Source organism: Electrophorus electricus, chromosome 7 (assembly GCF_013358815.1).
Source record: "Electrophorus electricus isolate fEleEle1 chromosome 7, fEleEle1.pri, whole genome shotgun sequence".
In the NCBI taxonomy this organism is placed as follows: Eukaryota; Metazoa; Chordata; class Actinopteri; order Gymnotiformes; family Gymnotidae; genus Electrophorus; species Electrophorus electricus.
Window position 1 is genome coordinate 13,262,384 of NC_049541.1, and position 24,081 is coordinate 13,286,464.

General features: G+C 43.3%; 1 protein-coding gene across 1 annotated transcript; it reads left to right on the top strand.

Annotated features, from left to right (window-relative positions):
- The first annotated feature begins 2,268 nt into the window (after positions 1–2,268).
- LOC113573553 (protein phosphatase 1H-like) lies at positions 2,269–22,999 on the top strand. Its single transcript, XM_035528509.1, has 10 exons — positions 2,269–2,661; positions 6,418–6,583; positions 10,505–10,846; positions 13,275–13,387; positions 14,183–14,267; positions 14,759–14,877; positions 17,112–17,175; positions 17,924–18,031; positions 19,160–19,311; positions 19,757–22,999. Exons 1-10 carry the CDS (start codon positions 2,435–2,437, stop codon positions 19,902–19,904), a joined length of 1,524 nt encoding a protein of 507 aa, XP_035384402.1. The 5' UTR covers positions 2,269–2,434; the 3' UTR covers positions 19,905–22,999.
- The last annotated feature ends 1,082 nt before the right edge of the window (positions 23,000–24,081 follow it).

Consider the following 24,081-nt stretch of genomic DNA (forward strand, 5'->3'; position numbering starts at 1 on the left):
CCAAGCCTCAAAAACATGGCATGGAACAACACAATGACATAGATGAAGTGAACAAAAAATAACAACAAAGATGAACTAGGAATTATGATTACAGCGAGCGGAGGATTATAATGGCATTATAGTCTCTAAGAGTGACTTGGCAGTAGTGTACCAATATCCAGGACCACGTCTGGTGGAATGTCAGCTCGGAAAGTGTTTCCTTCGTCAGGTGGTAGAGACCGATCCAGGGACAGGTGGGCAGGAAGGCAAATGACCTCGCAGTGGGAGAGACATGGACTGGGCAGGGAGGCTCAGTCTTAGCTGAATCGCACCTAAAGGAGCAGGGAGAGCTCAGAGAAAAAAGAGAAAAAGGCAGGAAGAAAAAGAACGTATATTAGTAGATATGCAAACAAAGGCATATGTAGGCATAGTACATATCACTGAATGTTGGCTGGAAGATGAAGCAATATAGTTACCATCCAGCTCAGTTTAAGGATCGGAGGTGTATCGGGGTCCAGTTCTGAGGCAGGGGGCATAACCCCAAATTGGGGTGTTGAATAGATGTTCAAAAGGGTGTTGAAAACAGAGAAGACAGTGGCAGAGAATAAGATGGGAGAGAAGAGGTTAGACAATACAGAGTGATAGCAGTAAATTGTCACTTACTATAGTGATGAATGTGGTAAAATAATAGCCTACTTAAAAGATGTGCATGGGTCAGAATGACCTGGCAGTATTATTGCATGAGTATAGCAGACTAGCCAAAGGCTTGTGCAAACAGATAAGTTTTCAGTCGAATTTTAAATATTGAAAGTGTGTATGAATCCCATACTGAGGTAGGAAGTGCATAGTTGGGGTGCCTTATACGAGAATGCCCAGCTGCCTGCTGTGATTTTATTTCAGGAACAGTCTGCAAGACAGCACCCCATAAGCAAAGGGTACATGCAGGGTTACAGGGTTCAGTAAATTCTCTGAGATACTGAGGGGCCAGCCATTTTAAAGCTTTATATGTCAAAAGGAGAATTTTATAGTCAACATGGAATTTAACCGGTAGCCATTGCAGCAGAGAGAGAATGCAAGTGATGTGCTCAAATTTTCTGGTTCAAGTGAGAAAACTGGCTGCTGCATTCTGGAGTTTATTAAGTGGATTACTAGAAAAGCCAGCTAGAAGAGCATTTCAGTAGTCCATCAAAGAGGTTATGAAGGCATGGAGGACCTTCTCAAGCTTTAAGGGATAATATCTTTCGCAGTCTGACAATATTATGTAGGTGGAAAAAAGCTTTTTTGACTGTGTGCATCTAATGACTGGAATCAAAGATAATACCAAGTTTTTTTTACATTTGTTGATGGATTATCTAAACAGCCGACCAGATTATGAGGTTTGAGATCTTATTTTTTGCATCTTTCACAACCCTTCACACTGCAGGTAGAAGTGGGCCAAAATCCGATTTTTAAATTAGTATTATTATTTGTAGGCTTTTCACTATATATTTTTAGCATCGTATATTCAACGTTAGTCTAAACAGACCAGGCTCCTAGAATGACACGCATGTGCAAAATTACAATGTTTCATGTGGCACACTCATCCAGAGGTAAACCATTCAAATGGAGTGCATAATAACAATTTGTTTAAAGTTAATGCTCACAGTAATCTGCATTGGAGGCCGCCGTTAAAAAATCAAGCGCGCTTTAAAATGTTGTTTATCCTGTCAACTTCCTCACTGTTATCACCTCTTTCCTTCCCGGCAGTGAGAGAGTATGGCGAATGTGGACTTGGATTGACATACACGTCGCATATATTTGCTGGGGACGTAGCTTTAGTGACTGCCCTTTGCCCCATAGACCACAAACTGCGAAAAATGTTTCCGTGTCATGTGAAAGTGAACTCAGTTCAGTAAGATAAGCCCATATCGATCGCTTGTGTAGTAAATCTACAGTAACAAGTTAGACCAGGCTTAGTAGCATACAAATTGCAACTCTGCCTTAAGACCTCTACCACTTACAAAATAACGTTTTCACTGTGGGGTCAATACATAAGAATTTTCTTTGAAGCTGCGTGAATGTGAGACGGATTCTAACTTATTCCGCCACACAAATCAACGAAGGCTTACACTGGATTTAGAACTAAGTCAAACCTGAATAAACGTACGAGTTAACTAGCCTAAAACTAACCAGCACAGAGGAGTCCTGTGCGACAGGGACATGGAGGCTCACACGGGCCACCCTGCAGGTCTGAGCGATGGTCCAGCCCCTCGCCAAGTCATGTGACCGCTAATCGCGCGAGTATTTCCGCGTTCACAAGGACTCAAGCAGCGGCTGAATGAAACCTCGAAGTGGTGTGTGTTTGTTTGTTTGTTTGTTTTCCTGATAACGACATATCGAGAAGCTGGGGTTGGGTGGGGGGAGTGTTCAGGTAAAAGTACCCGCGCAGGTCATCGCACGGATACGCAGCGCGAACATGCTCACCCGCGTCAAATCCGCGGTGGCCCACTTCATGGGAGGTGCCGTGGCCCCCAGCAGTGACCGCTTCAGCAGCGCGGACCTGCCGCTGAAATGGCCGTACATGCGCCCGGACTTCCTCGGGCTGTCAACGGACGAGATCGAGTGCTCTGCGGACCACGTTGCGCGACCGATTCTTATCCTCAAAGAGACGAGGAGACTACCGTGGGCGACGGGCTACGCAGAGTAAGTGCACACCCATCTTTAGACTAACAACACCGACTGCACCGGGCTGCGTTTGTCGTTATTTATTTATTTTCATCAAAGGGGAAAATGTGACACGGGCCTGAACCATGCTGAACTTGACCGACCGCGCCGCGCGTTTCATCCCGTAAGGTGTAGGCTGTTCGCTAACATCGCAGCTTCCAGCGACAGATGCATGTTGCATCCTCTCTCATCACACATACCCAAACCCTTACATCTGTACTACAGACGGCCTGAAGTAGGCGAAGGCCTGGTGTGCTATATTGTGCCTGCGTTTTGGGATTACACTTACACGTAAATAGTAGTGTATTTGTGTTTATAATTTGTGTTTTGTTACTAGGGTTTTTTTTTACCCACTTGTCTGGTATTCTCGTCAAAAATCCAGAACCTGATGGGCACAGTAGTAACACCTGTCTGTAGGCATCACTGATCAACAAACTGGGCATTAATAAAGGGTACACTTCTGAAACTCAGTTACCAATTAAACATGATGGAGAAACATACCAACCGATAGTTTATGTCTTGGCTTCAAATCCAAATGTATTTTTAATGAATCACAGTGATTCATATTGGGACAGTTTGGATAACGGAGAAACAGAATCAGTGAGTGAGAGTGAGCTCATTGTATTGTCAGGAAGTCCAGATTTGGCACTTAAAAGTAGAAGGTAGTGTCTCTGCAAAGATGTTGTAAGTCTGTTGATAATCATAAGAAAAGTAGAAGAATAAAAAGTTTACATATGGGGTGCTGTAGAGACCTGTCCAAAATTGCAGAAAATTGAGCTGTACTGAAAAATGAAATGTGATTATATCCAGCCGTATTCTATCTTAATTTCAGCGCGGGCAGTTACTGCTGGTGAAACGTATTTCAGATTTATATCAGGAAAAAAATTGATTGGGGACAGGAGTATTTGGTTTCAAAGCACTCTACAGCCCCTCTAAATGGTGAAATTTCTTGCTTTATTTGAAGGGACCAGTTTTCCTGCTAAGCATTTAAACTAAACAGGTGCACATTAACCTTTTCTGTATGGTTGTGAGGATGGATATAAAGGTGAAAGTGACATGATGCCAGATAATGCAAATTCTCTAATCCTCTAATATTGACATGGCAGATCCTGTTGTACTGAGAGAATTTCATGAGAGAAATGATTTCATTTTCAGTCAAATCATCCTTTGTGTGCTTGTCAGGCTAAAGCTGAAGGAATACCTTTTCATGCAGTGGTGAATACTGGGGTTATGATAAGCCTTTGAAGTTGTGAGATTCTCAGCGGGAGACCCACACAACGGCAATCTCTTTCTCTTTTTCTGTCTTCTTTTTTAGTGTGTTGTCAATGCAGTAAAATATTGTTCTCTTAACTTCAAATCCTTTGCCAGCCAAGGCATCCACTGAGGAAAGGTAAGAAATGGAGTTTGAACTCAAAACGAAGTCCCTGCCTGGATGATGGATGTACTCAGGATGTTCAAGAGCTTTATAAAGATCACACACACGGATGCATACTGAGTCATCTTTTTTGCATGCCTCATTTAAACTCTCCTTTCACATTCCTCTTTGAAGCCTAAGAAGGAAAAGATGTATTGAACAAGATTAGATGGCGCTGATGTGAGGAGTCTGTAAGTAAGCAACAGAATAAACTTGACAAGGAACATTTTATCTATAGTTTTTATTTGTGAATTGGGCAAATTTCCTTGTAGTGCTGCCTTTCATATTGGCTTTGAGGGGTCAGATGCGCCGTTATGTCGGATGTGGAAGTGTTACAGCTTTGGGTTAAACTCGTGAAAGTCACAAGTGAACACTGCCCAGTCTCTGCACAGAGGAACCGAGCCGTGTCACCAGCTGACTGGTGCCACTTTGTTAATTAAATGTAACGAACTTGTTTATGGAGAAAGGATCGATCCGTTTTGGTCAGATATGCATGCCTGATTTTTCTAATTTGATCCCATTCAAGCAGCAAGACGCACATGGCGTTTTCAGTGTTAAACGTCCAGATTTCTGCAAGCATCACTTTAGGGAATATGCTTTCAAGCACACACACTCAAGTCCTGCTCTTTTGGGAATACAGCTTTTTCAAGAGGGCAGGAGATACAATTTTGACTTATGCCACCATTTTTCCCTCAACAGTTTACTATTAATAATATGCCACTGGCCTTAGTTAGCAAAATGACCCCCTTCCCCCACCCCCTTAAAGGGAACACAATTCTATCCGACTTTGTGTGTAAATAACCTCTTAATCCTATGACTCCTTTGGTGGTTAGGCACTGTGCAAATCAAACCAAGTACACAGAATCTTCTTTGTGTCTGTGCTGTACACTAATTCACACTGCATTCAGACTGACAGTCGGTTCTTCAGCACTCATTCCACTGAGCCCTGCTGAGAGGTGCAAATCAGCTTTGCTGGAGTAAGCGCTGGCTTCAGGAAAAAGCAAAGTTCATACACATTGTCATGCTGAGTCCAGGAGGCTCGCTGTATACACCCATAAAGCCTCACCTAGAAATAGCACTCAGTTCTCTCCTTCTCTCTCTTTGATGCTAACACACACACACACACACACACACACACACATACATGACACTGTGTAACTCATTTCCACTTGTCAGCTTTCTCTTGCCATTGTCACTTTTGCCTTAGCACTCAACCCAAAATTACAAAAAGAACATGTTTACATATTTACAGGTCCTCTTCTACATGTAACCCCTATGCTTATTTGTTGCTTATTTTTCTATTACTATTCAAATCTATGGCCCAGGGGGCACGAGGGCATCATCGCAATGCTTGAGAAGCTCTGCTATGTCTGGCAGGAACTCCTGCTTGCTAGTGACCTGAGTGAAGACCATTTAGACTCACTTTACATCCAAGGACACTCCGGTCCCTGTGCAAAGAGCCCGTTCAAGTTTTGCAGAAAGCTCCTTTGAGGTTTTTATCAGAATGGCTGGATTGACGAGACCTGATTTCCTTTTCACAGAGCAAATCTGTGAAAGAGCAGCATGTGCGTTTCGCCCTGGTCGGCAGCCATGTGCATGACATCTATGCCAAGAAGACCAGATGCAACAGGCACCCGCAAATTGAAGGACTAAATCTTCAGTAGATTCAGGAAAGGACCCAATTAGATACCATGCCAGGAACTGCGGTCTCCACAAACAATTTCCTCCTATTATTCTTGCACAGGCATAAGATGGCAAAGCAAAAAGATGCTGTTCGAGTCCCTAAGCTTTGAACTACCATTGCCTTTCTTCTCTCTTATTTACTGTTCAAATCCTGCTTAAGCTGTAAATATCCAATCAACGGACTGTCTGTTGTTGCTTATTTTCACTCTTTATGTTCGTGTTCTTCTGTATTCATGTGCAATGGCGTTTTAATAAGCAAATGCTATTCTGCCTATTCTGTTTTTTATATGAAAAACGTGGGATAAAAACAACCATGCAGATGCATGAATTGAGCAGAATAAAGAAACCATGGTGAAGGTGAGAAAATGCTGACCAAAATCTACTTCAGAAATGAAAAGTCCCCAACAGATGGTTCTGGAAGGTTACAGGTCCTCCACGATTTGTAACGTTCTGGTTTGTATCTTCCATGTAAGCATGCATGGCCTTAATATGATTTCTGTCATGTTTCGAGTAGTTTGAAACGAGCCGCTCTGCGAGGTAAACAAAGGCGTGCCCTACGAAAACCTAAAATGGTCCTTGTAGCACCACGTATTCTTTCTGCCGTGGTTTATTGCGGGCATGTGCTTGTTTCCTGCCAGGGTGATCAATGCAGGGAAGAGTGCTCTGAACGAGGACCAGGCCTGCTGTGAAGTGCTCACGGTGAAGAGGCGGCCAGGAGCGTCCTCCACGCCCAGCAAGGCGACGGCCAAGAGGAGGTCCTCTCTGCCTAACGGAGAGGGCCTGGCCCGCAGGGAGAGTTCTCAGGTGAGTGCACTCCAGTGTGGATGTCCTGGTCATAGCCACAGGCACCCAGACGTGCCAGGCCCTTTTTTCCACAGGTGTACCTCCTTGTCCTTTTGTGATTTGAGCCTTTATCTCTCCAGTAAACAGTGAATATTCTTGACTCTATATCTTTTTGTTACAGCTACTCCTCCATTAATGTCGTTTGAATTTCAATCACCTTTAAGTCCTCTGATTTTGCTGTATCTTTCTATAACTCCATTGCCATTGACACATTCTTCCCTTTAACATGAGTATAATGTAAATTCACCAGTAGCATTCCCACATCCCAGCCCCACTAGGCATTGCTATTCCATTTTCCTTCTATGTTTCACCCACGTCCACTGCATCTCTAGCCAACCTTCTAACTTGTCTGTTCATATTAGTGAAGTTCTGCTGTTCCTGTGTCAGTCTCTGCAGTCACATCACGCATTGGTTTGACCTCTCCAGTGGCCACACACGCTATTGCCCATATGAGTAATGATTCTCCCCCACCATATATCCATATATCCATATATATATTAGAGAGAGATATAGATATAATACACACACACACACCCCCTATGGATTGGTCAGTGAAAAGAATGTTCAGCTGTCTCAAGGAGATGAAAACAGGAAGAAGGATTTACCACGATGGCTGCAATTTATTTTTAGGATTTGAAATGTGCAAATACTGCCATACTTTTTTGCTTGTTCAGTAGTACTGGAGTTGATTTGTTAACAGAAAGTTGGAAACACTCTCACCTGGATTTCTCAATGCAGGTTTAGGCTCTGGGATGAATTATTTCAACATTTAGTAATGATAAACCTTTTCTAGACCAGGTGTAGGCTTTGTCATCATCTTAGGCTTCGTTCATATTATCAACCGGAAATAACACAAGTGCATTCTTTTTATTTGTAATGTGCCTTAATGTGGCCAAAATCTGATTTCTTTTCATGGCTATGTGTACGCACAAAACTGAACTTTTCAAATTGGATTTGAGTCACTTTTATATGTGATTGTAGATCGGATTTGTGTCTGATTCTTGGCCATTTGACTTGACTGACAACAGTCTGATTGGCATTCATGTAGCTTTTTGACTGTACACACGTGCTTAGCATCGTCATCATCAGAGCAACAATGGAGGAGAGCAAGAACAGTCACTGCAGTAGCTGTGAGGATGGCTTTAAGCTAGCAGTCAGCCTTTTACTTTCACATGTACAGCTTACAAACTCTGTCATCCTCCAAATCACAGTGTGATGCATACATGAGCTATACATGAGCTCATCTCACAAATATCATGTTTTTTGTTGGTGATGCGGGTGACTTCTGGTGGTCAACCGATTATTTGGTCTTTAAATGCCATTTTGAGATGATTGGCATTGTCTGATTTTGTTTTTCCAGCATCAGTTTAAGGTTTTGTTTGTTTATTAATCCGAAGGTTGCCAGTTCAAGCCCCACCAACACCACCACCAAGTTGCCACTGTTGGGCCCCTGAGCAAGACCCTTAACCCTCAGTTGCTCAAGTTGTATTCAGTCATAATTGTAAATTGCTTCGGATAAAAAGCATCAGCTAAATGCCCCAAGTGTAAATATTCATAGTTGCTCTTTAACTGGTTTAGTTGTTCTTTAACTAGTCTTTCACCTTCACATAAACAACTGCTCGTGTCTTGTCCCTCGCTGTCCATCTGTGCTTGAGTGGGTGCTGCTATCATGGTGTGCCTGTGTTTGTGCTCAGCTGTTCTAATAGCTGTTCAAATTTAAAAACCATCAAAAGCAAGAGGAATGGGGTAGGTCAGACTTTCTGTTCCTTATTCCTGGGCAAATCAGGAGGTGCAGCTATTCTGCTGCATAAACCTGATCCCTTTCTGCACTCAAATGGTATTTCTGGTCCTACTTTAGATTCTGGCCAGATTTTATGCTCCCAGTATGGATGATGTCTTTTTTAAGCATATTTTCTTAACCCTCCCTGATGTGGCTTCACGCTACTTAATATTAGTAGGAGACTATAATTGCTGGCGTAATCCTCTCTTGGATCATTCTTCCTCCAGTGTGTGTATGCCTTCAAAGTCTGCCAAGGCAATCCAATCCTTCACGAAGGAGTTTGCTGTTTTTGAAGCTTGCTGCTTATTTAACTATATATACCCTTTTTCCTCATTTTCCTGGTGATTTTACTTGTATTTTTCTTTTTCTTGCTTGACCACTTCCATCTATGCCTGCATGTAAATATAACACCATTGACATATCTCCTCCTGCTCCAATTTCAGTGAATATCTGTTTTAAAAACTTTGCGAGTACATGGTAAATTAATACACGTTTATATTGTATTGAGGCTTGTCTTATAGCAGGTACATTAAAAAAAAGAAAAAGAAAAAAAAAAGGTATTCAGCAATATGTCAATTTTTAATTTTGTAATGTCTTTCTTTAAAAGTTTACATTTTTAGCACTTAGCAGACACTCTCCAGAATGTATTACAAAAGTGCTTTGTCATCTACTCATAGAATACATTATAGCCTGTATAGTTGGTTAGAGTTAAAGATACTGTTGAACTAGAATACTGCTGAAATAAAGGAGTCAGTGCAGATACCAAAATTAAGTGCAAAATTTGAAAGAAGAGATTGAAAAAGCAGTGAAGTAAGGGTTGCCACAGGTTAACAGTTTTGAGACAATAGTAAACCTGTGCACCACCCCTGGAGAGACGTCTCGGAGAATGTGTGAATGAGACGGGGCAGCCGGAGTCGCTGAGTTCTCAGGGGTGGTGCAAAGTCTCTGTCAGAGCTCAGATGTGTAGCGACTGGAGGAACGCTAGGGCTGAGATGAACTCGGCCTTCTGGACAGCAGACTGGCAATTGCAGAGCCCTCTTGCCTCGTGTATGAGTCTGAGAGGTCCGGTCTTCATGTAGGTGAGGAACTAGAAGGAAATTGGAATGAAAAGCAGAACATGTATGTCTGTAGCGGAGTCGCCCTAATTTATCAGTCCAGTAAGTGTTGTGTCCGCTCCCCAATTCATATCTAGGGGCCAAGGTGAAACCACACCTGCAGTGAGTAATTGGAGCTAATGACAGCTAACAAGCAAGGAGGTCCAGACAAAAAGCAGAGAAGCAAATGAATCAAAGGCTAATGTAATTAAACTCCCAGCCTACCTTAACCAACTATAAACTAGTCCAAGAGAGGGGGAAAAGGGTGTGTGTGTGTGTGTGTGTGTGTGTGTGTGTGGGTGTGGGTGTGGGTGTGGGTGTGGGTGTGGGTGTGGGTGTGGGTGTGGGTGTGTGGCTTTTTTTTTTCTTTCTTAAATGTACTGATGACTAGCAGACACTAGTCTGCTATATATTCTTATATTCTTCACATATATTCTTGTAAAACCCAATAAATCTAAAGTTTTAAAAAAAAAGAAAGGGGTTGTTCCCAGTGCCTTACATCAGGCCTGTTGATGCCTCTTTAGAGTTCTGCCTACTGCCTCAGACTCTATAGAAACACTCAGGTGAATTGATGCTTGTTCAACAGAGTCCAGTGTGTGGACACTGCTCACCGTAGAGCAGCCTCTGTAAGGACAGACACGTGCTTGGCTGGAGGAGATCGCCAGAAGCAAATCCAACAGCTCCCAACTCGGTGCTTCTACTTCTCAGTGCTCCAAACTCAGTGCTTCTGCGCGTCTATGAACGTAGTGTTACAGTGATGGTGAAATGACTCCTTTAAAGCAGGAAGGGTTTAGGCAGGGTTCTCGGGTTCTGGAAGTGTTGTCGGATGAAGCAGTGAGGCAGATGCCATGGGAACACTTTAGAAGAAAAGAACATTAGATTAAGTATGCCTGCTTACCCTCATCTTAATATGCTTGGAACTGCCTGAAATATGCAGTGGTACTTAAACGTGTGTATGATCTGTAAGGGGCCAAATGGATAAGTGTCTGTGTCCTGTGCTTTATGTAGGAGTCTGCAGGGCTGGTCTTCCACTATTGGGCACTGTTCGACGGGCACGCAGGCTCGGGCGCCGCCCTTGTGGCCTCCAAGCTGCTGCAGCGGCATGTCGTGTCGCAGCTGCAGGAGGTGGTGGACGTGGTGTGCAACACGACCTTGTTGCCCCCCACCCTGCTGGGAGTGGAGAGCGAGCAGCGTGGCACGCCTGCTGCACACCGCGCCCTGACCCGGGCCGCGTCGCTGCGCGGGGCCTCCGGCGCGCCCGGCTCCCCCGCGCCCCGTTTCTTTGCCGAGAAGAGGGTCCCGCACGAGAGCCTGGTGGTGGGCGCGCTGGAGAACGCCTTCAAGGAGATGGTGAGTGGAGGTCGGGCGGGTGGGCGGCGCTCCCCACGCCTCACAGACCCCAGATACATTTCCTCAACTTTGAACTTTGTTATTCTGAGAGGGTTTCTGCAGCTTCATCACATGATGTGCAATTAATGTAGTCGTGTGTGGGTTGTGTCTTTTTATTCCTCTAATCTGGGGTTAGGGGTGTAATTTTTGCTGTCATAAAATGTAATCTAATGTTTCACGCTACATTTTAAAACCCTTACTGATCACATGAATGTGTCTCTGTTACACAACAGGCTTAAATCCCTGTGGCTTTGCTAATGGCACAGAATTAACCGTGAAGAGCCCTGTGCTCTCCTGTCATGTCTCAGTAAGCAACACGTCTTAGAAAAAGTCTATCATCCAGTATTTAGTTTGATGTTCTGTGAAATGCTGAGGAGGAGTGTGTTCTCTTTGAAGATCGTGCAAGAAATTTCAATTATTAATTAATATTCCATTAGAAAAAATAAATCTCAGAACAGTGTTGTCCTAGCAAGCAGTGCCGTTTAGGACATATGACAAAGGCACTTCAAGAGGAGCTGTATTGCTTGTCTTCTGGTAATGCAGTGCTCTTGTAGGAGTGCCCTTTAAACATCACTGACTGTGCACCCACACTTTTCCACTTGTTTCCTGCACTGGCCTGACGAGCCTTAAAGTCCCGGCCTCCTGCTGTGAAAGCCCTTGTTTCCAAAGATACAAGGTCAGTGATGTCATTAGTAGGACTGAAAAACAAGATGATTTTATACAGTTTGTAGTTTCGCATGTATTTACATTCGTTTTGCATTTGAATGAATTGTTTACAGTCTTATAAATCATTTTATTCCATGCTACACTAGTGATGCAAAAGCACAATTTTCAGTGATTGTGTTAACATTTCTTTCTGTAGTAAAATAAAATGTGATCTTTTGCCACTAGGTGGTAGCACTCCTCAAGCATTCTATCTCTTGATACGGGTCACAGTAGCTTTATTGAGCCACAAGTCCAATTCCAATGTGCAAGAGATACGAGATGCTCGTATTCTGAAGGAGCGGCCATTACTTTAGAGAGTGAATCAAACACAGCAAGCACCAAGCACTAATATACTCATCAGATGGTTCATTAGGAAGCTCAGTGGGAGATGGCCAGCCCTGCACGCCACTTCCTGCCCTCCTGCCCTGTGGCCTTCTGCCCCCTCAGCTGCTGCTTCCCCTCCCGCCCCCTCGGCCGCTGAACTGCTCTGTCACTGCTTTCAGTTCCACATGGCCCAGATAGACATGCATGCCTGCGCACACACACTGACTCACTCCGTCTGCTGCTGCTGCCCCGCGTGTGCACCCTGGAGCCTTGCCGTGCTCATGAAATGAGCACAAACCAGAATCCCTCCAGTTTCGGGGCAGTGTCCGTAGTGTTCTGCGCGGAGGATGGACGTCGTTTGGCACATACGTCGTAGCCAAATACGTTGGCATTTTGATCGGCCTGCAACTTGTGGTGTCGTCACAAGGCCAGCACGCGTGCTTCTTTGTACACCTTTTCCGATGAGACACGGATGTGGATGATGTGCGCCTTGTCAGAGACACTGTTGGGGCCGTAGCATTGGACTACAATGGCTTCAGTAGTTTCAGAGCACCCAGAACTCCTGTGGGCTCCAGAGGGAGGGAGTAAAGAGATGAGAGAAAGAGAGCGAGCGAGAGAGAGAGCGAGAGCGACAGCGAGAGCTGCCATATTTTCTTGAAAATGAGTACAGCACACTGGCAGCATTGTATGTTCATTCCTGCCACAGTCTGAAGGACAGTGGGTGACCATATTAGATACCAGAGATACAGTGCCTTTTATCATCATCATCATCATCATCATCACCTGTTACAAAGGTAACAGTAAAAGTAATAATGGTAATAGAAGTGTTGTTGTTGTCTTTTGTTTAACATGGTAATTTCTTCATCAGAGCTTTAGCAATACAAATGTGAACCATTGAATTTAACACACAGAGCGAGAGGGAGAAAGGAGCATTCATTCAGATAAACCCTTTAGTGCCGAGTGTGTCAGCAAAAAAGCAAACTCAACAACTGATGGGAAGCTTTCTGTTTGTGTTTGTGTATGTGTGTGTGTGTGTGTGTGTATGCATGTGTGTTTCGGTAAGTGCTACTTTTCAGGACTTATTTTCATCCTGGCAGTTTTACAGATTTTTTTTTCTGACAAGCAGGGAGTGACTAGCAGTTTCCACTGATTTGGTAATTCACTGGGGAGTCTTCCATGAGACGGAGTGTCTGCTTCCTCTGCACCGGCATTCTCTCTGATGACTGCGTCAATCATACACACACACAGACAGACAAAAACATGTCATTCTGGTAGGGTATGCTGCGTTACCTTATGCACTTGACAGAACTAATTTCACCACTGTCTTTTGTTATCTGTTCTGTGTGTGTGGGTGTGTAAGGATGCCCAGATCGAGCGGGAAAAGTCCAGGTATAATGTCTCCGGCGGATGCACTGCACTGGTCGCCACGTTCATTCTGGGCAAGTTGTACGTGGCCAATGCAGGTGACAGCAGGTGTGTTCTGCTCACTTATTCCAATATACTGCATACAGGACTTTCAGGGGGCTTCATTACCATTTCACAGGGCTACTGGCACTGGGGACAATACTGCCTGTAATGGAGGCACCTTCCATTCCAGGCTAGGAGACTGGCGGCATTTGGAATTTATTAGAAAGTTATTCAACTTTACATTCCACAGTCACTGATCCAGAGTAACTGTATTATTAATTACAGTTCAGTAAGACGAGTAACGGTCTTTAACACTGCGCTGATACTGAGAAACCCTGATGACGAGTATTGAAAATGAGGCACCTTGATGAATTGGTGAAGATTTTCCTCCAAGGCCACACTGATGAGCTTATTGCCTGCCCGGGGCTCCTGCAGTGCTTGCTCTGAGAACAGTGGTTGAAGCGGTTCTCATTCCCTCCTGCACCTGGGCAGCCCACATTCTTCTGCATGCTGCGTAGCAGCTGTTAATGAGAGGTTATGTGGAGCGGGTCATTAGTGGCCTAAAAATATTCCAGCCCTACTGACTCGCCGCTGGTACCGCTCTGGAGAGAGAGGCCATGTGCCCTGCAAAACCAAGTCCAACGCTGGCATCAAACTGCACGTCTGCTTATTAATACACACTGGAAATCGGTCTCGTCTCCTGAGAAGGAAGAGCTTAATTTGCATGGTCACTCTAAGAAGTGTGACTACAGTTACCCCTCTCCGTTTGCAAGTTTGATGTAATTGTTAGAATATTGACTGCTCAAGTACGTGTGCATGCGTGCGTATGCGCGTGCGTGTGTGTGTGATCTTTCCCTTTAGAGCCATCATAATCCGGAATGCAGAGATCATCCCCATGTCTACAGAGTTCACCCCTGACTCAGAGAGACAAAGGCTGCAGTTCTTGGTTAGTTTGAAAAAGTTTGAAAACTAGGAAGAAACGCCACTTAATTGAAATCTTTAGAACCGAATCCATTACAATGTCACATGTGGAAAGCATAAAGAAAAAAGCAAAAAGACCTTTAAAATCCATTAAAAAACCGTCTGCATCTGCATATTCACAGCTTGTACATTTATAGCTTTCACTTCTGGAAAAGGCAGTAAAATTGGGTCTATTCTGTATTGAATGTGTATATATTGTGTACATACAGACTTGAGGGGGACTGTGTACCCAAACTCTTCATTCACCTTCACATCTGTGCTAAAGTGGCAGGAAAAAATGAAAGCGATTTGATTTGACCTTCCATCAACGTGCTAAACATTTTAAGAAAATCTGAAACATGTTTTATGCTTGGTGTGTAGTTTGGTATATGAAGTACCATATATGTTTATCATTAATAATAATCCCAGATAATTGAGGCTCGTCATGTTCCCTTGCTGTGCTCGGTTTGCGTGTAGGGTTATATGCAGCCCCATTTGCTTGGGGGAGAGTTCACACATCTGGAGTTCCCCAGGAGGATCCAGAGGAAGGAAGTAGGCAGGAGGATGCTATACCGGGATTTCACCATGACTGGCTGGTGAGAACACTGTGTGGGTGTGTCTTGTGAAGTGTACTAGGCTTTATTAAGAAAAAAAGAAATGAAAGGGGTTATTAGATGAGTAAGTAAATGGATGTATGGTGAATGAATGGAAAATATCACATTAAAGTCCTAATGTGCCCACGGTTATGCAGGTCTTTATCAGTTTCTACACCCGAAGAGCTCCTTGTGATACATGAGGCACTTTGTTGTTTAAGATTTATTGGCTTTATCATAGTTGTTTGCACACTGTTTTTGCTTGAGAAATAAAATCTCTTGGTATCAAGCAGAAGATTCCTCTCTGCTTACATTATCATTATATTCTAAACATACTCATTTTTTTAAACAATCAATTTATTGAGTTTTTCAAAATGATATAAGATACAAAGTAACAGTAAATACAATATTGAACAGGTAGTCAATACAAGAAGGGGAAAACAAGCAAACAAAAAGTCCCCATTAAGAACAAATAAAGGGAAAGAAAATACCGATGTAAGTGAAAGAAAAACACAAGAAGAGGAATGTGACATGCTCAGGTCATAAAGGTCAAGGATGGATATATTTATTTATATAAACACATGATTCCCATATGAAACCATTCATAATGCATCTAATTTCCTTCAGTTCCACAACACCAAAAAAGTCTCTAATCCATATAGCATAAGAGGTAGGGTAAAGGAGATTTTCAATGAAGTAGTCTTAATTGCCGGAAAAGAAGTACAACAAGACACAAAACGGCTTCTGCAGTTGAAAGGGAGATTGAGGGGTCACACCAAACAAGGCCACAGGGGCACTGGGGTCAGTAGGTTTTACTTTAATATCTGTCAATGATTTCAACATCTCTGACCAGCTGATACAAGGAAGGGCAGGAACAAAATGTGTGCAAATGTTTCACTGGGGAATGGTGAAATCTGACGTCTGATGATGATAATCAAGTTTCTCATAGATATTAAAAAGTCTGACTTGCGTGAAATGGGACTGCCATTTTACATGACATGAGGCCATGGTTGGCGCACGTAGATGATTTAAGCACTTTCTTTAGTGCACTATCCCAAAGTACTGGAACTACCAGAGAGATTGAATAGTACTAGGAGAAGCTGAATGTAAAGAATGGACCTGAAAATAAATAAAAGTATGAAATCAGTCGCTTTGTAGAGGGGGCTGGTCAGAGGCAAGTGTTTGGGGAAAGGTTATGGATTAGGGTGTTGCGGGACAGTGCCACACTCATCACCTAATTCTGTTCATTCTGTACCATAAAAACCTTTCTTTATTCTTTTACTTCTGTCTTGGTGCAATATTTTGAACTTTTGTTAAATGCTGCAATTTGTATGCTATAAAATTAGAGAGGTATATATTGCATGGAATTCTTTACAAAAACCATTTGGTCTGTTGTTTTCTTCTTAATCGGATGGCATTTTCTCATTATGGCTTTAGGGTTGCATTCTGAAATGCTCTCTTTGTGAGGGATGAAAGTGAGAGCTTTACAGTGTTCTAGTTAGAGACATGTTCTTCAGTTAGTCTGCCACAGGCTATGAAATGGCTAGACAACTTGATTCACTGAGCTTCATTGGCATCTGTCTGCTTTGTATGTTTGTGTGCGCACACAAATATCTATTTGTGCATGTGTGTGTGTGTTTTAAATATGCTGTAGGTTTATTCAGTTGGAGTGTAGCATGCCCCCTTTCTGTCTAGTCTCCCAAATCAAGAGACCAGAGTCAATTATATTGAAGCTCTAGTTTATTCGCAGCAGACGGAGGGTATTTGTAGAGCTGAAGTGTGTGTGTGTGTGTGTGTGTGTGTGTGTGTGTGTGTGTGTGTGTGTGTGTGTGTGTGTGTGTGTGTGTATGAGAGAGAATGTGGGAAGTGTTACAGGGAAGGGTGTGTGTGTGTGAGAAGGTCATGGGGTGATGAGGTTGGGAGCAGCTAGATTATCCAACTGCTACAGGTTATCATAAGTTCTAAAGATACAAGGGAAATCTTCTGACATGAAGTACTACACAAGGTCAGAGGGAGCAGTTTAGGGGGCATGGACAGTCCATGCCTGAAACAAAACAGAACAAACATGACTATCTTCATCCTACACTAACAGAGTGATTTTAAAAAATGTTATTTAATAATGTTAATAAATAATGTTATTTTTGTACATGAATGTGCAAACAAAGATTATGAAAGCAGTTGTGCATTCTGTGTTTGAGTTTCACTGTTCAGCGCTGTTACGTTTTTCCTGTTTGCAGGGCATATAAAACCATTGAGGACGAGGACCTCCGGTTCCCCTTAATATACGGAGAAGGGAAGAAGGTAAGCAGTCGGGGGAGAGTAAGGGGTGAAAGACACTGAAGGGAGACACAGCAGGACACAACCCAGAGCGAGACGAGAAAGTAGGAGAATCGGTTAATAAAGAGAAACGGCTGAAGAGCAGATGCTCAAGGCCGAAAGAAGCGCAGAAAGGGCGCGAAAGAACGATGGTGGTAGGAGAAGGCTTGAGCACGCGCGTGCCAGAGGACGCTGGCGTGTGTCCCCCCGAGGCGCGTCACTCGGCTTCAGCCTTAGAGCTGTCACAGCGCGGGGCCGCTGTGTTCTGCAGACAGTCATTAGCTTCCGCCATCACTCGAACGGCAGAGCCACGGGGCGGCTGTGTGACTGACACCAAGGCAGCACGTGCTCTCGCTCTCTCTCCCCGATCGCTCTGAGGCGCGAGGGAAGTCTCCTGGACATGACAGGGCCGTCTGGCACGCACAGCGTCTCTGACTGGCTTAGTCCGCAGAGGATTATGGCGGGAAAAGGCAGGCTGCCTGGGCTTTGACGTGCTGGTGAAAACAGTGGGTGGTTTTCAGAGGGGGAACTAAATAAAAGTAGTCAGGTCTAGCACTGGCAGCAGACGCCATTATGCAGCGACTCTGTGCTCTGTATTATGATGCCCTGTCCAGTGAGGACAGGATTTATAAGTGAGGTGTCAACACTCCTGACACACACAAAAAAAGTGTGTGTGTGTGTGTGTGTACACACGTATGTGCAGAGTTTCTAATGAAATGCCACGCCTCTGCAGGCTCGGGTAATGGCCACAATAGGAGTGACTCGTGGACTCGGCGACCATGACCTCAAAGTCCATGACTCCAATATCTCCATTAAGCCATTTCTCTCCTGCTGTCCAGAGGTAAGCTAGCTCCACACACTATACAAGGCAGTGGTGTCCTGAACTACATGGTACATCTAGTCCTGGAGAACACTTAATGAGGTTCATCAAAAACCTTTCCTGAACTAGAAACATTCATGAGCCACTGCTTGAGGAACATTTTGTGAAAACCCAGTTTTTGTAATCTACATGTCATATATGCACACAGATGTTTCCAGTATTCTGAACTTTATGCATGCTGGCGTATATGACTGCTCTAATAAATCTGGCCCACTGGCTCTGTAGACCTTACTACCCTCGGGTCTGCTTGCTGTCCCAGTGCAGAACGTGAATTCCCTGCCTAGCCTTGCTTGCAGGCCTCCCTGTTGCTGAAGATCTCTGGCGCTGCCTTCAAAGCCTCGCCTCTCCTCGTCTCGTCTGATCTTTATTTCTGACTCTCCCGTTCCAGCGTCTCTGTTGATTTTTAATTCGTCACGCCCCGAGTTCAGCTGGAGTTCACCCGGCACACAGCATTTCATTTGCAGATCCACTCGCCCCACTCCTGCGGTTTAGCTGTGCTTTCTCGATTTAAATCGTCTGCGGTTTCTTTCCCCCGAGAAGATGGAAGTGTTCTGAGCACCCTTGCCTGTCTTTTTCAGTCGCCTGCTGCTGATGCACCAAACAGTGTGGGCTTCACTCTGGGACTCGTACCTCTGTCCTAAGCGATCCTACATCCATCCCTTTTGCGTGCATTGGCCCACAAAGCAGGGGTGTGTTACAGCATTCTGCTGGAACACACTAGAGGGGCTTAGATTGAATCCAGTCCTATGGCTGCTTGTCTTCAGATGTCTCGATGCAGTAAAAGCTGTTTTATAGGAATCATTTACATTACATTTACAATTACGGCATTTAGCAGATGCTCTTATCCAGAGCGACTTACAAAAGTGCTTTGTCATTTACTCATGGAATATATCCTAGTACAGTACAGTAGGTTAGAATTAAACATACCAATGAACTAGAATACTGTAGAATACAGGGATGAATGCTGATACCTAGAAGTACAAAATATATAAGGTCTATCTTAAACAATAAGTGCTATATCAATGACAGTAATGTACTTTGACTGAAGCGCGCGTGTGTGTGTGGGGGGGGGGGGGGGGGGGGGGGCAGGTGAGAGTGTATAATTTGACCCAGTATGAGCATGGGGCGGATGACGTGTTGGTGATGGCCACGGATGGCCTGTGGGATGTTCTCTCTAATGAGGAAGTGGCGGAGTCGGTTACATCTTTCCTCGCCAACTGTGACCCAGATGACCTGCATAGGTATGATGTTTTGATTCGGATTACACACGAAATCCCAAATTTGAATGTGTATACAGTGCTGTTGAACAAATGAACTAATGAGGTTAAGTGAAAGTAACGTCTTGTTTCCTAAAGGCTGAAAAAACAGTACTTTAATCAGCTATATAGTAATTTCATGATTTTAGTGCTTTCATTTGTGAAGTCGTTGTCCACTGAATTCACTGGGCTTCCATAAAAGTTATGATCTACTGTACAAAACATTGTCTGTTTAAGACACCCTATCTGGACAATTTGTGCTCTTTTAATACATGCTAGCTGTCTGATAAATAAATAATGCTAGCTGTCTGATTAAAATAAATAAATAAAAACAAAACAAAAGCAGGGGATCAGAAAGATTCTGGGATGAACCTTGACCTTTTCTGAAATCTGCGTGACCAGCGTTTGGTGGCTTCCCCTCGGCCTGCAGGTACACCATGGCAGCCCAGGATCTAGTGATGCGTGCCAGGGGTGTGCTTCGGGACCGCGGCTGGCGCATAACCAACGATCGGCTCGGCTCTGGTGATGATATTTCCGTCTATATTATCCCCCTTATGTATGGTAACCGACAAGCATAGAGAAGCACGATTACCCTCTCTCACTCACTCACACACACTCCCACAACCAAAATCGAGTGTAGAGCAGTGGGAAATTAATTGAGTTTTTTTGTTTTGTTTTGTTTTTTAAACAGTTCTCCACACCCTGTAGTGTTCATGAGAGAAACCATGTTACCTGTCCCTTTCCATATTGCCACTGTGTGGCCATGTGGGGTTTTATATCAGTTTCTAGTACAACCCAAACAGTAAAGTACAGTACTTTTTCCAAATAAAGACAAGTGTTCTTTGTAGCCCAGTATATAAGTAAGCATTAATGACAGGCTTTCTGTCTCTTCTAAAAGACAGTGTCTTCTGTGCGGCTTCGTTGTTGGGTTTTCACGTCATGCAGGAAGTAAGGAAATGTGAGCAAAGTGCAATGAATCATTACTGCTTTCAGTTCATTGTTGGTTCCCTTTTCGTTCCATGCCCCAAATTGGTCACTACATTTTAGTATATTGCTTGTATAAACAGAATTCTAATGTTTTATTAATTGAATATTGTAGAAATGGATCAAAGGCTTAAGCTGTATTGCAGTATGTTGCGTGTGCACATACAAATTTAAGATATTTTGGCTCATGTTTTAGTAATCTTGATTTGCTTGGCATAATGACACTTTAAAACTAAATTATTTGTTGCTTGTCATCCAATCTCTTTGAGAGTTTTTCTTTCCTTATTTTGTTCAATCATAACCGAAAAATGTGTCGGTATGAGTTCAATGGATATACTCCACTACCAAAAGTGAAGGCACTCAGTGTCATTCTGTGCATGCTGTAGTGTTTACATTGCCAAATACCCATTTACATTTTGCTAAATAATTGTTTGAATTTTCAGTAGCACTAATTTATATATTTGCAATATACAGTTTATATATTAAAAATCTTATGTATATTTGTAAATAGTGTATGTAGTTTAGTTTATGTAACTTATATATGTTTACCTCCAGCATATATGTCTGTTATTTGCAGTAAATGTATTGTTAGGTTTGTGTCTAGGTGTTATAGTGCTGGGAATCTGCTTCTTCACTGATCCATAAACCCCCTCTGTCAGATTAGATAATGATCCGAAACCCAGTGCTGAGAGACTGCGTTAGCTGAAACCAAACCATTACCCAACATGCATGCAGACCTAAATGCTCAAACCTGCATGACCGTAGATCATCTCACCATATGCAGTGCCCTTATGGGGTGATTAGTGGAGCAGTACTGTAAGTACTCTAAGAGGATGTTGTTTAATGTACGTACGCAAATCCATGGTACTGTTTTATATAGGAAAAGAAGTTAAGGTTCCCATGGAAACTGATTAATTGCTTTTCGTTTTACTTCATTATGGGATGAATTTAGCAGGCTGGAATGTTACTGCAGGTTCATGGCTATCGTGTCCTTGCTGTAAGTGTATGTGAATTTTATGTTTTTCTTTTCCATAGAGAGGAAAGAGTGTCACATTTTGAGTGGATAGATAAGATTTTTAGGTATGTTAAATACCTTCAGAACTGTGCCATACTAAACCAAACATGCAAAAATAAAAAAAAACTTCTAACCTGATAAACATGAGAAATTGAGCTCAGGGCTTTTAAAGTATTGCAACTATGAAGGTTTAAATATAAATACAACAATTCAAATAGTTTCATTACTTTTAAATGACCTTTGTTGAATTAAAAGGTTTATCCTCCTCAGTGCATTCCTTTTCTACTGTATAGTCTTTGTGGAAAGATGGGGAATATCAGTAAGTGTAACATACACCAGTCAGCCACAACGTTAAAACCACTGACGAGTGAAGTGAATAACATTTGAATATCTCATTGCAATGGCATATGTCAAGGGATGGGATGTATTAGGCAGCAAATGGAAAGTCAGTTCTTGATGTGTTGGAAGCAGGAAAAATATGCAGTTGTAAGGACCAGAGTGACTTTGACAAGGGACAAATTGTGAGCGCTAAACAACACTATAAAACAGCATGTCTTGTGTTCCTGGTATATAAGGGTTAGTGCCTACCAAAAGTAGTCCAATGAATGAGTAAACTGGCAACAGGGTCACAAGCATTCACGGATACACATGGGGAGTGAAGGCTAGCCCGTCTGGTTTGATCCCACAGAAGAGCCACTGTAGCTCACGTAGCTGAAGCAGCTAATGCTGGCTGTGATGGAAAGATGTCAGAACACAGAGTGCTGTATATGGGGCTGCATAGCTACAGACCAGTGAGAGTACCCTATTCATCACCTAAAGTGCCTATAATAGGCTTGTGAGCATCAGAACTGGATCATGGGTAATGGAAGAAGGTGGCCTGGTCTGATGACATTTTCTTTTACATTATGTGAATGTCTGGGTGCACGTGCGTTGTTGACTTGGGAGGAGGTGGCACCAGGATGTACTATGGGAAGAAGGCCAGCTGGTGCAGGCAGTGTGATGCTATGGGTAAGGTACTGTTGGGAAACCTAGGATCTTGGCATTCATGCTGAGGTTACTTTGAAGCATACAACCTAGCTAAACATTGTTGCAGACCATGTACACCCCTTCATGGCAACGGTATTCCAGAAGGCCAGTAGCCTTTCAGCAGGATAATGCGTCCTGTCACACTGCAAAAAACGGTCAGGAATAGTTTGAGGAACATAACAGAGATCAAGGCCTCCAAATTCAGCAGATCTCAGTCCGATCGAGCATCGGTGGGATGTGCTAGAAAAACAAGTCCATTCCATGAAGGCCACCCTCAAACCACACAGGACTTAAAGAATCTACTCTACTACTAAGCTCTTTGTGCCAGACACCACATACCTTAAGAGGTATGAGGAGTCCACGCCTCGATGGGTCAGAGCTGTTTGAGTGGCAAGATGAGCATAAGCTACACAATACTTAGGCTGTTGGTTTTAATGTTATGGCTGATTGATGTGTGTATATATAGGTTTCAATAAATCTGGATAGACTCCTTGCTTCCTGTGTTTCGTTTTGTTTTCTCTCCCTCCATCCTTTACTGTAATCACACCTAATTTCAGTTTTACAGATAAGATGGTGGATATTTATGTACTGTATCAGATGAGACTGTATATTAGCAGTTATGCTTTTGGAATAAAATGGTACACTTGATTCTTCCCTGTGAATGTGAAATGTACATTTGTAAAGTGATTGAAGTAAAAAAAAAAAAAAAAGCGCTTTGTGTATCAAATTGGAAAATATTTACTGTGATTTTTCCAGTAATAAAATTACAAAGCCATGGCTTGTCTGTTTACATGCAATTTTTAGGTTTTATTTTGTGTGTTAACTTGACTAACACGTCGGTCCTTCAATATTTCATTAAAGCAGAATTTGAACACCTACGAGTTTAGCGCAGCTGAGACTTTCCTGGCTGCAGTGTGATTTCCCCTCCCCTCCCTTTTCTGGTACGTCTTAAAATGAGAATTGGGCTGTATGAAGTTCATTTGCTTGTCAACACTTAATTTACCGCACTTACCCAGGGCGATTTTCTTTCCACAAAGGTAGGCAAGTGTGGTGTTGAGGAGTGTTGCTTAAGGACCCTTATTGGTATAACATACAGGACTTGCCCAGACTTGAGACGCAGCATCTTTACCCGCTACACTAGACCTCACCTAAGCACACCAAGCTCTTGGCTCTTGGTGTCGCGCCCGATGCCTGGGGATGTGCTAGTGGAAATTTCACTGCATGCCATCAGAGAGGAGGGAGACTTCCCGACGTTGCTACGGAGACGCAGAATCCGACAGCGATCGGGGCCATCTGGTTAGGACATGGCTGTTAACGATCTGCTTCATCCGAGCCCGAGTGTAGTTTTGACTTGGCAAAACATTCTAGTCTTGCACTCTAACCTAAATCTTAATTTCCTCTGCTGTGACTTTGTCACTTCAGTGCCGTCACATTTGAAAAACAGTTTCAGGCTCTAGCTACATGACCAAGTACTCGTCCCACCAGTTTTTCTATTTTAGGATTATTTTTGAATGCAGTTCCCGTCCTCCTGACCGCTCTGAGAAGTCACTGCTCACCGCCAATCTGAAAAAGAAATTGCTGGCTACAATTTGCTTAAATGCCTCTGATTCTAAACGCAGTGCCTGGACTAGGATAGGAAATATTTCAAGCATTTTTGATCACCGCTCGACAGCACTCACTGGTTTGCCCTGGAAAGGTCTGATTTCGAACAGTCAATCTTACCCTGGGGT